The sequence below is a fragment of the Martes martes genome (genome assembly GCF_963455335.1).
Source record: "Martes martes genome assembly, chromosome: 12".
Classification (NCBI taxonomy): domain Eukaryota; kingdom Metazoa; phylum Chordata; class Mammalia; order Carnivora; family Mustelidae; genus Martes; species Martes martes.
Window position 1 is genome coordinate 2,621,284 of NC_137900.1, and position 15,665 is coordinate 2,636,948.

Below are 15,665 nucleotides of genomic sequence, written 5' to 3' on the forward strand. Positions count from 1 at the left end.
TCACAGGATATGGGTACAGTTAGTGTCACTAGAGGCTCGCATCTCCTTCCAGAACGGCTGGACTCCCGGGGCAGCAGCTGAGCACCGAGGTTCCCACCTCCCCCTGCTCCTCCTGCTCCCCCAGATTCCAGTGTGGCGAATCTGGGTGGTGGGATGGGGAGGAAAGCACGTCTCGGTGTTGGCTGTGTTGTCCTTTGACTGCACGTCCACAGGTCCCTCCTGGAAACACCACGTTCCCGCCTTTCCCCCACGCTTCTCTTCTGACCCTCTCCCTGGACTCTCCTGCTGAGTTTTCAGACCTGGAACTTCCATGTGAGCTCTCCCACGTTCTCACGCATCTGATCATTTTGTCCGTGATGTTCTCCACCAAATAGAAGTTTCCCTTGTGCAGAGGTTCACGGTCTTGAGTTTTAGAGGGTTTTCTCGCCTGTGGTCACAGACATACTCAGCTCCTCTATGTTTTCTTCGTTTGGCTTTGAAAGCTTTGTTGTTCACGTTCATGTTTTAATTCCCACTAGAAGTACTTGGAAGATGTCCTAAGATGGGGACCCCCACCCTGTTTAGATCTGCGGGCAGTGAGCCAACATGGGTCACGCGGACGGTCCTTGTGCTCCACACCCCATGCCCGGTGTGTCGGGTTGCGTCTCGAGTGCGCACCTGCTCCGTCCTGCTGACCTCCTGTCCCGGTACCCGTGCCCTGCCGCTCGGCCATTATGGCTTTGAAACAGTCTTATCACCTGGTTTCACAGCTTTCTCGTCAAACTCCTTTCTGTGCTCTCTCGCGTAGGTGTTCTCAGACCTTTTTCCTCCTTGTTCTGATTTTAGAGTCCGTTTATCCAGGCACTGAGAACGCGGGATTCTGGTAGGACCGGCGTTGAGTTTGCCGATGAGTTTTGTGGAGCGCCGACCGCGTGCAGCATTCGGTCATCACGTCCATGAACATGGCCTGATGTCCACTTATTTAGCGTTAAGATGCCCGTTGTTAGAATTTAAAAATTCTCTCCAGGAGGTTCTTGTGCTCCTTTGGTTTTTTCCTAGATCGTCTGGTTTTAATCTTGTTGAACATGGTGTTACTTTGGTTACGTTTTCTCAACAGTGGCTGCTGCCAGGAGAGGAATGTGGTGTGATCTCGTGCCCAGAAATCTTGCCGATGGCAGCGGTTTTTCTGGGACACCGGTTATGCAGTGGCAAACACCAACAGCTGCGTCTCCTGCCTCCCAGCTACCAACGCCAGGGGGATGGTCCCGCCCCACCGCGCTCACCGGGCGCCCAAGGGCGGTGACCGGGAGAGGGCGCCCTTGTCTTGTCCCCAGCCAGAAAGGGGCTGTTGGAGGCTTTGTTCCCTGAAGGATGATGTAAGCTTTTGGTAGCTTGTCTTCACCCGCCCAAAGCGTGGCACTCCCTGGTTCATTCACTCCACAAAGTGCACCGACTGCATAGCTACTGAGACCAGGCACTGGCTTGGCACCTGGGCTACGGCCGAGAACCAGGTGCAAAACACAATTCCTGCTTGTGTGTAATTTGTACGTATTAATCTCTTAATTACTTTTGTCACACTGGATTTTATTGAATGCTTCTTCAGTATCGCCTGATATATATAATGGAATAATAGTGTGGTCTTTCCTTGAGTCCGTGAACGTGGGGATCTGCTCAGGCAGGTTCTTCTGATGCTATGCCCTGGCATGGGCCCTGCTTGGTCCTGATGTGGTCTTCACGCGCGGCGTTGCTGGGTTGGGGCATCTAACACTAACTTTTGGATATTCCCAGTTGCACTTGCGAAGTGAGGTCGGTCTTCATGGTCTTTGCTGCCTTTTGTTTGTGCTGCTAATCTGGTTGGGGTGTCAACATTATAGGGTTCTCTTCACCTCTTACAACAAGCAAGGCTCACTCCGGATCAGAGAACCCTCCCTCCCCGTTGCATGTCACACAGAATCCCCGGGAGGGCCCCTATTTCCGCACCATGATTTATTTTGACCCTGAAGCCTTGACACAAACAGGCACTCATTTATTTGTTAACATGCTTATTAATTGGTTTTCCCCACTGGACCGTCATCTCTGTGAAGGGAGCAGCCTTAATCCTCGTGGTACCGTGCTGGGCGCCCCGTGCATGTTCGACACGCCTGTGGCAGGTGAGGCGCAGAGGGACGCGGGGCTTTCTCGAGAGCTGAGAGCCCCAGAGGCCACACGGTGCTAAGGGGCCTGTGCTACTGACGGGAGTGTCTGTCCAGAATCCGTGCAGAGCGACTTCCCTTTGCAAGGGCTGCTGCTGGGGCGTCTCTGTTCTCGGAAAGAAAATACCCCAGCAAGTCTGTGAAAATATGAAGATTGTAGCTGAAACTTTTAGGTATTTTTTGAAAATGAGAAGTTCATGATTTATCTAAATTACATCGTCTCATAGAGCGAAGACAGCTAGTGTTTTATTTACTCGGTCCTTATAGACAAGAGGACGATGAGGGAAAGACAGGTATGACCACTCCTCTACACGCGCACTCGGGGGGAGAGGAGAAGGTTAGGGAGGGGCCGGGCTGCGGCCGTGAGCTCACACCAGGTGTGCAAGCATGCCACGGCCCCAGGCCGTGCTGTCCGCGCGGCTCCAGTTTTGGAGGAGAAATGTCTAGTGCCGCCGAGGAAATCCGTGAGTCACACCTCCTGAGAACCGTCCCTCCGGGAGGCTTTTTGCTGGGTGGGCTCAGCTAGTTTAATTGATCCGGCGGAGGAGGGCTTCAGCTGAGAAAAACCTCATCCCAAATGTAATGTCGCTTCCTTGCCGTTAGGACGCCAAAACAGACGACGAGCACATTCTCTTCAATATTTATTCATCTGATTTTCATGGGAATCGGTTGGTCCCTGACTATAAAGGGGGAAACTTGGCAGAACAGATTACTCTGAGAAAGAAGGATACGAAACAGTTCTGAGTCTAAATTTACTGCAGAGTACGCCAACCTGCGCGCCTTCCCACTGCACACTGATCGTGCAAGACGGGGGCTCCTGGGGTCACGGGAGTCTCGGGGGACCAGGAGGGCAGGGGCGGAACGCCTGAGCTCCCGGGGCAGGGGTGGGGCCCAGGCTCTGCAGGAGCAGCTCGGGAGAGGGAGTCTGGGGCGCTGGCTTTCCTTGGCAACACCCTCCCCATCCTTCAGTAGGCCCTCCTGAGTTTAAGATATTCCCCGAGGCCCCTGTCCCTTTGGCCGGAAGGACCAGCAGACTGGGACGGTCACCTGCTTGCGTTTGGACGGGTGGCCGGCGCCCCCTGCCCCCGTGGCTGGTGTGCTGTGGGCTTCCCAAACGTGGCCTCAGGGCGTGGCACATTTGAAAGTACAGGCCGGCTTGGCGTTCGGGAAATCACAGAACGACGGCAACCGTCCAACGCCCCACACTTATTAGGATTTTATTTTATTCTGAGAGTAATTAAGAAAACAAACCCCCCCGCCATCTCTCCACTTTAAAAAGCCTTGTCATTTTAAAGTTCTCTTTGTCTCAGGCAGACTAGATGGTGCTAAATCAACCAATGACATGGGAATTCTTGCTGGTCTGAGCTGCAGTCTCCACTCACCCAGGGGGCAGGGGCTCTCCACCCCGATACGCCACCACCACCACCTGCCTGCAGACCCCCTTCACCCCCCACCCCCAGCTTGTCCCAGGAAGGGGTGTTCTCCAGCGTTTACCTGGAGGCTGGGCAAAGGGGGCGCTGGGCCGGCTTCTCCCCAGCAGACCCGCTCCTTCCCCTGTAATTACTAAATATTTGGGGGCAGGCACCATGAAGCTACCTAAATGCCTTCTTCCCAACAAACCTTCACGCTGCTAATGAATTTGTCTTTATCCGTGTGGATTCACGGCTCCCTGTGTGGTTTAGCAGGTTAGCACCGGCTGCCCTATTTGCTTCCCGCTGCTTTGAGCAGGTTTCGGTGTCCCTCGGACACGGCCTCATTCTTTCGCCCCTTCTTCCTTCAATACACAGGGATATAATGGGACCGTCTTCCCCGCTGTGGTCCCGTGCTCGGACCCTTCTCCAAAGGAACCCCAGCCTGGTTCTTTTTCACGGGGAGACCAGGAGCTGCACGTGGGTGCGGGGTTCTCCTGCAGTTCGTGGGGGACAGACTGGTGCACACAGGCATGCACGCACACGTGCATATCTGTGTCCGTATCTGTGTCTCTGTGCGTTAGAAATCCTATATTCACAATAATTATTCCAGTTTCACTCTGATTATCACAGAACTCATCCTCCTTTTTTCTTTTTCTACATTTGTAAACCTTCCTCCAGCAAAGAGAAGCCTGGCCCCCAGCCTTCGTATTTTCAACTCTCCGGTTAACTCGCCTGTTCGACAACCCCCAACCCCCCACCCCCCGACCACAGCCGCTGCCGCTCCCCTTGCGGACGCTGCCCTCACCCTGTGCGGATGCCGGCTTCTCTGCCCAGCCACTCCCCATGGGCTCCCTGTCCCCCGGAGCGTGCCCCGCTGGGTGCCACTGCCACTGACCCCGCCCCCCGCCCCACCAAACCTGTCTCGCGGCACGTTCCTGACTCGGTCTCCTGTGGGGGGGGCCACTGGGGCCGCCCCCACCCGAAGCACAGACACCTGTCTTCCTGGGCATTTGGACCGATTGTTCATTCAGGAAGGAGAGGCAGTGGAGAGCAAGGGGAGGGAGGAGCGATAGCGTATCCAGACATCCCGCTGTCCCCCTCGTCTCCAACACAAGCAACACAACATCGTTGTTGCAGCCCACAAAGCCGAGGATGGTTACTCCACGGGTTCAGAGTTCCCTGATTATCTGAAAGACGTTCTTCGTACGGTACCTTTGTTGGAATCAGAATTCAAACGTGGTGCACGTGGTGCATCATATTCCATTTTCCTTCTGTTTCCCCTGATACGAGTGATTTGTTTGAGCGACTACATACGGATTTGTCTACAGACTATCCCACATCATGATGTGGGCTGTTGTGCCCCCTGTGGCCTCATTTCCCTGCTTCTCTGATGCCCGGATTTTCTATAAACTGATAGACACAGAGGCGTTAAAAACAGCCTCAGTGGGCTCTAATTCACATACACGCCCATTTCAAGCGCACGATTCAGTGCTTGTTAGTCTATTCACAGCGGCGTGCGCCCGTCACCGCAATCTGGAACACGTCTACCACCCACAAGAGGAACGCGACGGCATTCGGCCTCTCCTCGCCAGCCTCCCAGCCCCTGTCCCGTAACCTCCCTGGGTTCTCCCTTATGGACGTCCGTCTGGATAGAGTGATATAAATATGTAGACTTTGCGACTAACCTCTTGTCCTGAGTGTAGTGTTTTCCAGGTTCGTCCAGGAGGTAGTGCGCACCAACCGCTCATTCTGGCCGAGCACCGCTCCACCTACGAACACAACACGTTGACTTGTGATGGGTTTGCCGATGGACATTAGACTGTTACGAGCAATGCTGCTGCAAACGTGATGTCCACGTTTCTGTGTGGACGTATGTGCCCATTTCTCTTGGATCTCTAGCTCGGAGCGGATTTTTTGGGTCACTTGAGGAACTGTCAGATGGTTGTTCAAAGCAGCCGCCCCATTTTCTGTTCCAACTTATAGTACCCGAGGGCCCCAGTTTCTCTGCACCTGTTCCTGCCCTTGGCATCGACCAGCATTTTGAGTCTGGCCATCCTTGTGGGTGGGAAGTGGTACACCATTGTGATTTTGACTTGTGTTTCCCTGATGACTAAAAATGCCAAGCATCTTTTCAGGTGCTTCTTGGCTTTTTATGTATCTTTTTGGAGAAATGTCTATTCAAACCCTTTGTCAATTTTTTTTTCTTCCTTCCTTTCAGATTTTTTTATATTGTGGGAAAATACATATAACATAGAATTTGTCACCAAAACCGGGGCAGAGTGTAGTCCAGTGGTACAGAATGTGTGCATGTAGTGATGGTGCCATCCCCACCAGCCATCTCCAGAACGCTCCTCATCAGGCAAAACTGAAACTCTGTCCCCATTAAGTAACTCCCTGTCCCCTCCCAGCCCAGCACAAGGCATCCACTGTTCTCCTTTCCATCTCTATGCATTTGACTCCTCTAAAGACCTCACGAGTAGAATCACACAGTATTTGTCCTTTGGTGACTGGCCCATTTCACTCGGCGTAGTGCCCTCAGGTTCGTCCTCGCCGTAGCAGGTGTCAGATCTCCTTCCTTTTCAAGACTGCCTGTGGTTCCGTCGTGTGCGTGGACCCCATGCTGCTTGCCCATTCATCCGTCGATGGCCCCGTGTGTTGCTTCCACAGTTTAACTATTGTGGAAAACGGTACTATTAACACCATACACAGGTATCTCTTTGAGACTCTGCTTTCAACCTTCCAGGTAGCCACCTAGAAGTGGAGTTTTGAGTCACATGATAATCCATGAACAAATATTTTTTGAGAAACCATCAGTTTACAGTGGCCACACCATTTTTATCAACAGTCTGTACAAAAGGTTCCGATTTCTCTTCATCCTCGCTAACACTTGGCTCTTCTGGTTTGGGGAGAGCAGACATCCTAACGGGTGTGAGGTGATGTCTCACTGTAGTTTCAATTTGCATTTCACTGGTGATGAGTGATGTTGAACATCTTGCCACGTGCTTATTGATCATTTCCAGATCTTCTTTGAAGAAATGTCTGTTCAAGTTCTTTGCCCATTTTTGAATCAGATTGTTCGTTTTTGTTGTTGAGGTTTAGAACTTTATATATTCTGGATATTAATCCCCTATTAGATGAGTTGTGCAGTTCACAAATTTATCCCTCCCATTCTGTTGGTTGCTTTTTTAGTCTGCTGATAGTTCTTTTAATGCACAAAAGTTTATGATTTTCATGACGCCCAATTTGTCTGGCTTTTCTTTTGCTGCCTATGTATTTGGTACCAAATCTAAGAAACCATTGGAAATTCAATGTCTTGAAGCTTCTCCCCCATGTTTTCTTCTAAGAATATTAGGTCTTACATTTAGGTCTTTGATCCATTTTGAGTTAAGTTTTGCATGTGGCTTTAGCTCTGGGTACTTCATTCTTTCGTACATGGACATTCAGTCTTCCTAGTGCCATTTGTGGGAAAGGTTGTCCCTTTCCTATTGAACGGTCCTGGCACCACTATCAAAAATCACTTGACCATGTACGTCGGAGTTCATTTCTAAGCCCTCTGTTCTTTTCCACTGGTTTATATGCCAATCTTTATATCCATTCCACACTGTTTTGATGACCATAACTTTGTAATTAGTTTTGGAATCGGGAGGTATGGTGTGAGTCCTCCAACTTTGTCAAATTTGCTGGTCTTTTCAAAGCACCAGCTTTAGGTTTCATTGATTTCCTATATTTTCATTCTGTTTATCTCTGCTTTAATCTTTATGATGTCCTTTCTCCTGCTCGCTTCAGGGTTAATGTGCTTCCTTTTATTAGTGTCTTAAGGTGGGAGGTTGGGTTATTTGTGAGTTTCTAAATTTTCCTCCTGCTATTGGGGAAAATGAGTGCTCGTGTGGGACAAGGTGTTGATTGGAAGGATGTAAGCAATTGCATGCAAGACCGCAAGGGTGACCAGCCCCCGGGGGCTGATGTGAGCCTGGCACTCTTTGGCACTGTGTCCATTGGGTCTAGGAAGGACCTGAACTTCCCCTTAATTTCAAATCTCGGGGAGGCCAGGCAGTGTGGCTGGATGGGCCTATACCCCACTTGAGTTAGTTGTATTTGGGCTGGAGCCTCTGGGGGTGGAGGGTCTACTGGTGGATCCAGCCGAAGCTGAGACATTAGACAAAGGGCAGCAGGTCTGAGGATGCAGGCTGCTCCAGCGGAACCAGATTTTAATCAGGAAACATCTCTGCCAGATGGCTTTGTCCGAGCCAGTGTGACCCTTTGGAAGAGGACATATATAATCGTTCCATCTTTGGTGGAGTGTACTTGTTAATGTACAATCTCGAAATAGTATTTCTAATTGCGGGGCACCTACTTTAAATGTTCCCCAGGCAACTCAAACCCACCATGCCTAAAGCAGAAGGCATAGGCCCCACCGCCTTGCCCACTGCCCTGTGGATTCCTTCCCACACCTCGCCCCGCCCCCGAGCCTCAGCCACCAGCACCTTCCTCCTCATGCATGTTTAGTTTTATAAGAAGCCACCAAACCATCTTCCAAAGTGGCAAGTCCCACCAGCAGTGAGGAGAGCTCCCGCTGCTGCACATCCCCACCAGCATGTGGGGTGGTCGGTGTTCTGGATTTTGGCCATTCTGATAGGTGTGTGGTAGCTCGTTTGAATTTGTGTTTCTCTGATGATGTGTGATGCAGAGGATCTTTCCACGTGCTCATTTGCCACCTGAACGTCTTCTTTGGTGAGATCTGGTTGTTTGTTTTCTTACTGTTAGTGTTAGAGGAGTTCTTTGTATATATTGGATACCAGCTCATTCTGAGATAATTCTGAGAATTATCTTCTCCCAGTCTGTGGGCCCTCTTCTCACTCTCTTGCCTATGTCACTTGTGGAGCAGAAGTTTTTAATTTTAATAAAGTTCCTCTGATTATTTCTTTCATTCATGAATCAGGCCTTTGATGCCATATCTAAAAAGTCTACCAAATGCCTGGTCATCCAGGCTTTCCCCTGTGTTATCTTGTAGGAGTTCTATAGTTTTGCATTTTTACTTTTAGGTCTGTGATCCATTTTTAGTTAGTTTTTGTGAGGGTGTGATGTCTGGTCTAGGCTCCTTTTTTTTTTTTCTCCTTTTCTTTTCTTTTCTTTTCTTTTCTCTCTCTCTCTCTCTCTTTTTGCATGTGAATGTCCAGTTCTTCCAGCACCGTTTGTTGAAAATTGTATCTTGGCTTTATATTTCCTTTTTTGTCTGACTGCATATCTAGGACTTCCACTATGGTGTAAGGAGTGTGAGACCAGACATCCTGGCCTTGTTCAAGTTTCTCAACATGGAGGAGGATGTTAGTGGTAGGATTTTTGTAGATGTCTTTATCAAGTGGAGGAAGCCCCGCCCCCACATTCCTGGTTTCCTGAGAGTTTTGGGTTTTTTTTTTTTTAAGATTTTATGTATTTATTTGTCTCAGAGAGAGAGAGTGAGAGAGCGAGCACAGGCAGGCAGAGGCAGAGGGAGAAGCAGGCTCCCTGCTGAGCAAGGAGCCCGATGTGGGACTCGATCCCAGGACTCTGGGATCATGACCTGAGCCGAAGGCAGCTGCTTAACCAACTGAGCCACCCAGGCATTCCACCTGAGAGTTTTTTTAATGGAATTGGTTGAATTTTGTTAAATGCCTTTTCTGGATCTATTGATATGATCATGCAGTATTTTGTCTTTAGGCCTAATGATGGGCTGGAGCACATTAATGGATTTCAGAATGTAGAAGCCCTGCACCCCCAGGACAAATCCCACTCGGTCATGGTGTGTAATTCTCTCTATACAGTGTTGGATTCAATTTGCTAATGTTTTGTTGAGGATTTTTGCCTCTGTGTTCATAAGACATGTTGGTCTATAGTTCTCTTTTCTGGTAGTGTCTTTGTCTGCTTTTGATATTAGAGTAATACCAGCCTCAAAGAGTGAGTTATGAAGTACTCCTTGTGCTTCTGTCTTCTGAGTGAAATTGTAAGGACTTGGTACAACTTATTCTTCAAGTGCTTGGTGGAATTGACCAGTGAATCCATCTGGGCCTGGTGCTTTCTGTGTTGGCAGATTATTAATGACTGATTCTGTTTTTTAAATAGACATAGGCTTATTCAGACAGTCTATTTCTTCTTGTAAGAGTTTTAGGAGAGGGCGTCTTTCAAGAAAATGGTCCATTTTTATCTGGGTTATCAAGTATGTGGGCCTAGCATTGTTTTCGGTATTCCATATTTATCCTTTTAACGTTCACAAGATCCATAGTAATGACTCTTCTTTCATTTCTGATATTAGTAATTTGTGTCCTCTCATTTTTTTTCTTAGCATGGCTGGAGGTTTATTAATTTTTTAATCTTTTTGAAGGACCAGCTTTGAGATCATTGATGTCTCTATTGATTTCTTGTTCCTAATGTCATTGGTTTCTACTCTAATTTTTTATTCTTTCTCTAGTTTCCTAATTAAAGCTTGGATTACTGATTTCAGGTCTTTCTTCTTTTCTGAACAACATAGCAGGGGGGTCCATACAGACAGCTCTGTAGGCTGCAAGTTCTCTGGCCAGGCGCCAGACTGGAGTTTCAGTAAGTATTTAGGAGAATGGAATAAACTGGGCTACTTCCTTGGGCAGTAAATCTATATGACTTGTCTTTTCTGTGTACCTTTGTTTGCATGTGTGTGTGTGTTTATGGCGGCCAAAAATGCTGACCAGTGGGCTCTCAGCTTGGATGGCATGTTGGAGTCACAGGGTTTTGTGAAATGCCCTAGTGGCCAAGCCCCACCACGAGCTTCTGGTGGAGTTGACCTGGGCTTGGGGCTTACTGGATGCACTCAGGTGGTTTGGATGTGAGCCCAGGTGGACACTACTGTCCCAGACACTTCCTGTCATAATTCCTCATTCACCCCTGTTGCCCCAGAACTTAAATGAGTATTAATCGCTAAGAAGTGGGAAAAAGAAGTCAACGTCAAAGCAACACCCCAATAGTAGTCTCAAGCTGAGTTCTTAGTGCCCCTTACCTCTAAGATAGCCCCCCCACCCTGTGTCACCCCAGGGTCTTTCTGGGATGGGAATCCCAAGAAACCTAGGAGGATTGAAGAACCTCAATGAAAAGATTCCCCAAAGTCTAACAAAAAGATTTCTTTCTGAACGTGCCCATCAGGTTGCCTCCTACATGAGGGTCAATGCCCAGGAGTTGGGAGCCCCGTGGCCCAGCGGGTCCCTTCCTCTCAGGTGCTTACAGAGACCGGTGGGGACAGAGGCCTGCCTCAGAGTGGGACCCCAGGAGATGACAACATCCTCATTTCAAAGCTTCTGCTGTTGCCTTTGTTGGTAGAACCCAGAGCAGGTGGCCTGGGGGCTTTGATGGGCCCAGCTGGAGTGTAGACTTGGGGTGGGAAAGACATCAGGGCTGAAGGCCCAGAGACTGACAACCCATTGGTGGGTTGGTAGAGAGGCTGGCAAGACAGTCACATTAGGGGTGGGAATAAGAATACTGGGACAGATAAAGGAGGAGGAGAATAGAAGGGCCCTCGCAGTCCCTGAGGGAAAGGTGGGGAAAGCTGATTGCCCCAGGGGAGGGACAGCCCCCAGCAATAAGGCTGGAGAGAGAGGCTAGGAACCCAAGGCATCCCAGAGCCATCGTGAGAACCATTCAAGGCCTGGAGGGCCAGCAGGTGTAGCCAGGCACCTGCTCTCTGCCCCGTCTCCCACCCCCCACCAAAAGAGCCGGCCGCAGGGGCATCCTGTCCAGAGAAGACTGGGAGACTGCCCCAGGCCAGGCCGCATCTACCTTCTTCAAGCGAGGTCTACACTGGGAGTGTAGCAGCTCAGGGACCAGCGCTCAGGCCCAATGAACAGAGGGAAGCGGTGGACCTCCCTCCACACACATGCCCCCAAGCCCAGGTGTTCAATCGTTCAGGAGAACCTGGCGGGCGGGCATCCCAAGGCTCCAGAGCCATGTGGTCAACAGTGTCCACACCCAGACAGGCTCACGCTCCGGTGGGAGCCGGAAGAGCCGTGTGTATCCCTCCCATCGGGAGTGCAGGGCCGCTAGACAGATACTTCAGGGGCAGCAAGGGAGAAGGAGAGAAAAGGCTGGCAGCGGAGGGCTAGGTCGGTGCTGAAGGTGGGTGACAGATGACTGGCCAGTGACAATGACTGGGGACTTGGCAGACATGTCTCTGAGAGTGTGGGGACCCCCGGAGGGCACCACTCAGGTTCCCCTGGTCTGGCTGGCCCTGAGCACTTGCGTTCTCTCCCGTCTGCCTGTGTGTCACGATTTCCTACCCTCTGTGTCCCTCCCAGATCCGGACAAAGGACAAGGTCTTCGACAGCATCAGCCACCTCATCAACCACCACCTGGAGAACAGCCTGCCCATCGTCTCCGCAGGAAGCGAGCTCTGCCTCCAGCAGCCGGTGGAGAAGGCTCCGTGACCGGCCAGCCGCCCTGTCCTGACCCCGCACCGATGGTCAGGAGTCCTGGTTCTTCCCGGAAGATGGATATGAAGGCTCCGGAAACTCAGGCCGCTGCCCGCGGGCTCAGAGCCTCATCCAAATGCCCCAGGAGGAAAGTGTCCGTCAAGTGCAAGTTTCATAAACTTGTTCTGATTTTCTCATGTGCATATTAAAGGTGTACATACCTATACACTGTACAAATTATCCCTCTATATTTATATTTTTTAAGACTAAGAGAGATGTAAGACTAACATTCTGTGCTGTATGTTTTTAATGGGAAAAAAAAGTTTGACTGTAGTTGTCCGGGCAAAAATTTAATTCAACTGACCCATTCTACTGAAAAATTCCACTAGGAAGGTGTTGCCTGCGGCTTTATCTGATAAGCCCCACGTTGGGGAGAGAAGCAGGCAGGAGGGCTGGGAGTCAACGTGGAGCTGTAGTGGAAGAAGGCAGGCTGTTCCCAGAGCAGTTGAGCTCTGCACGCAACCCTCCGTGAACGGCTGGTCCTGGTGGCTGCCGCTCGGAGTCGCTGGTGTCCCTTCCTCCGTGATGCGTCTCCCCCAGCTGTCGGCCTCACACCTGTGCGGTCGCAGTGCTGATGGCTGGTGCCGCCGTGCTAAGGAGAGGGGGTGGGGGGTGCCCCAGCTGTTCCAGGCGGTGCTGGGCACAGGAATGCTGTCCGTCTTGACCAGCGTTGTCCCGGGGTCTGCTTGACGGCCAAATGCGGATACAAAATGAGCCTCAGTGACCAAGATCTTGACTGGCACATGCTTCCCATATGGTCATCTGTGTAACGACAAACCAGTATGTGTGGAGGGCTGGGGGGCAAAGTCTTGGTTTCTGTGTCCTTCTAGCCCACACGCCGATCGCAGCTGGCGGGGTAGCTGCTAGGAAATTGCACGCCACCCCCCGCTACGCGCTGTGTCCTAGGCAGACGCCAACACGTGCGCTCAGCCCTGAGACCCCTGCACGGCCGCTGCTCCCGCTTCACCTTTGTCTCGGGCTAGGGACTCGGGAGTTTGGGGAATCGGATTGAGGTTTTGTTGCTCAAGTGGCTGGTGGGTAATGCGGCTGGCTGTCTCTGCAACAGATTTCCCAATTGCTCCCTGGAAAGGGCCTGTGATTACTTATCAGGCCATTTGGGGCCAACAGGGGTGACAATGTTTCTAGCTTTTAAAAAACACCCGGTTGAGGTTAACTTGTGATTTAACAGATGCCGTCTTTTAAAAGCCGAAGGGCTCACCCGTTGGTTGGCAGCCTGTCTCTGGTGCCACGCCCAGGCTCCCATCCCGTGCCGTCCCACAGCCCGAGGGGGCCCTGGGTCCGGGCTGTGGGACTTTCCGCACACTACTAGTGGGGCAGGAATAAATTTGATGCTTTAAGAATGAGGAGTTAAGGCTGGATTTCAAACATTCTGATGAGTAGTGATTCCGCAAAGTTCTACTTCTAAAGGAGCCCCATTTCTGTTTTCAGGGTGTGGGTGTGTGTCCAGGATGGAAGGTGGGGTGCAGCGCGTGGGTGACATCGGGCAGGTCCAAAGATTTGTGTGGAGGCTTCTAGGAGTTTTTGTCCTTTGAGAGTCCAAGGAGTCCAAGAAGACAGTGGCTTCGATCTCCTAGAATGTTCTGCCATGGGTTAGAACTAATGTAGGGCCACCCGTCTTCTCCTAGAGCAGCTCTGGTTTCAGTCGCACGAGGACACCCCAATTCACGTTACCCAAAAGCAATGGGAGCTGAACAGGGCTGGGGCAGCAGCTGACTGGGGGGGCAGCTGTGGGAACCCCCCTGCGTCCCATCCCCTGGAGGCCTGCAGCCCTGCAGACACACATAGAGGTCCCAGCCCTGTGTGCGAGAGTGCACGCATATAATAAATGGATGAAATGACTTCTCTGGATAGCCTGCGGGGCCCGCTGGGTAACCTTAAGGGCTGGCCCCAAATTCTAATATTTAAGGGCAAAGTAGGAAAGGCTGGTTAGGGACCCGGAGCCCCTGCACAGCTGACCTGTGTTCTTTGCCCTCCTGGGGATGTGAGAAATGATCTTCAGTACGGTTTAGAGCTCTCTGCTGTGCAGTCGTGATTAGCTCAGTGGTGATAAGCAACATATACCCTGTCTTTTTGCATGAGAATCAATTTAGAAAATTAGAAATATTGGAGGCGATCAAATTTTGTTTCAATATTAATTCAAAATATGTATTTTGAAGTTCAGATTCCAGGATTGCTTACAACATAACAGGCCAGTGGGAATCTGGGCTTCTCTGTAGCTGCTAGAAAGCCAGCAGACGGCCGCCATTCTCTCGTGGTCATCCCTCCCCTGTGAGAGGCGGGTTGGGGCCCCACAGGTAACAGCAGCTCCCATTCAAGGCCGTGAAATGGGCATGATAGGGAGCCCCACTCACGGGGGAGAAACTGAGGCACAGTGGGCGCCTCACTCTGCTCTAAGCCATGTAGTGGGCAGGCACAGAGCTATGCTCCCTCCACGTTTCTGGGCTCAGCTGCGCCTGGAGATCAGGAGTCCCAGGCAATGACGGCCACTCCCTGCCCAGCCTGGGTGCCCCCTCGTCCAGACCCGGACCACACCTCTGCCAGGCAAGGCTGTGTGTTCTTGGACCCCCGAATCCCCGGGTACATTTGCTGCTCCGTGTGCCCGGCCCCCCGGAGCCCACGGGGCACTGGATGTGCTGCTCTCGGCCCAGGCCTCCGGCATGCACGGCAGGTCCCGCAGGCCCACGACGGCCATGCCACCACGGCCCACCCACCCACACCACCACGTGTGAACGAGTGGGACTTTCATCGCTGGTTTCAGCGAGCCCTGACGCTGGGGGCCCCGAACCGTGCCGTGGACCGTCTGACAGCCAACCCATCCAGACGTTCCCAGCCCCGACTCTGTGCGGACGCTGCCACTCCCGGGTTCTCACACTCGAGAGGCCAAGGGGCCCAGCAGCCGCGTCACTGTGACACACATTTCACCGCTGGACGCTGTCTCAGGTGTTGGGGTGGATGGGCAGACAGAGACCCAGGTGCAGGGATGGGGGCCGTGTCCGATGCCACATGGCTCCTTCCCATAAGTGACCCACAGAGACAAAGGTCCTAGTCCTCCCTTCCCTGAGTCAGTCCCCTGGTGAAAGCAGTTCCCACAAGATCACAGGCCTCCCCAGAGCCACACGGCCTCACGTTTGTTGCTGGGTGTCTCTGAGCGCCGCCCCCCCGCACCCCTCCCGCGAGATGGAGGTGGGGGGTGCTCGTGAATATACGGAAACAGGAAGGCCAGTTGCTCCTCGCGCAGGTGCGATGGGCTCCCTCTCTGTGTTCCCACACCGGCGGTTCATCTGCGCCTTTCTGCGGGTGGCCACAGCCCGATAGGAAGGGGACAGGAATTGTGGAAACACTGCTTAGGTCATTGTGTGCCGCAGACAGATCTCAGTCCTAAGTTTTAGGATAATACCTGGCGCTGTAGTCAAACTCAGAAAATTTGTCCTGAGAGAGATGAATTGGGAAAACCACTTTATGGGAAGGTGTCGCAACCTGGGCATGCCAGGGCCACCCGGGGTAACAAGCAAGGGAGCATTCTAGGACGTGCCGCTGCAGAAGTGTGGGCGCTGGGGCCAGGTGACTTGCTGGAGCGCGGTGACAGTCAGTGG

At 51.7% G+C, this 15,665-nt stretch overlaps 1 protein-coding gene across 1 annotated transcript in view; it reads left to right on the forward strand.

Annotated features, from left to right (window-relative positions):
* SHC3 (SHC adaptor protein 3) overlaps nucleotides 1–12,217 on the forward strand; it is an 89,194-nt gene extending 76,977 nt beyond the window's left edge. Inside the window, exon 12 of the mRNA XM_080819994.1 lies at nucleotides 11,878–12,217. Within this exon, the coding sequence (XP_080676120.1) occupies nucleotides 11,878–12,006 (129 nt within the window). The 3' untranslated portion in view covers nucleotides 12,007–12,217. The remainder of the gene's footprint in view (nucleotides 1–11,877) is intronic.
* The last annotated feature ends 3,448 nt before the right edge of the window (nucleotides 12,218–15,665 follow it).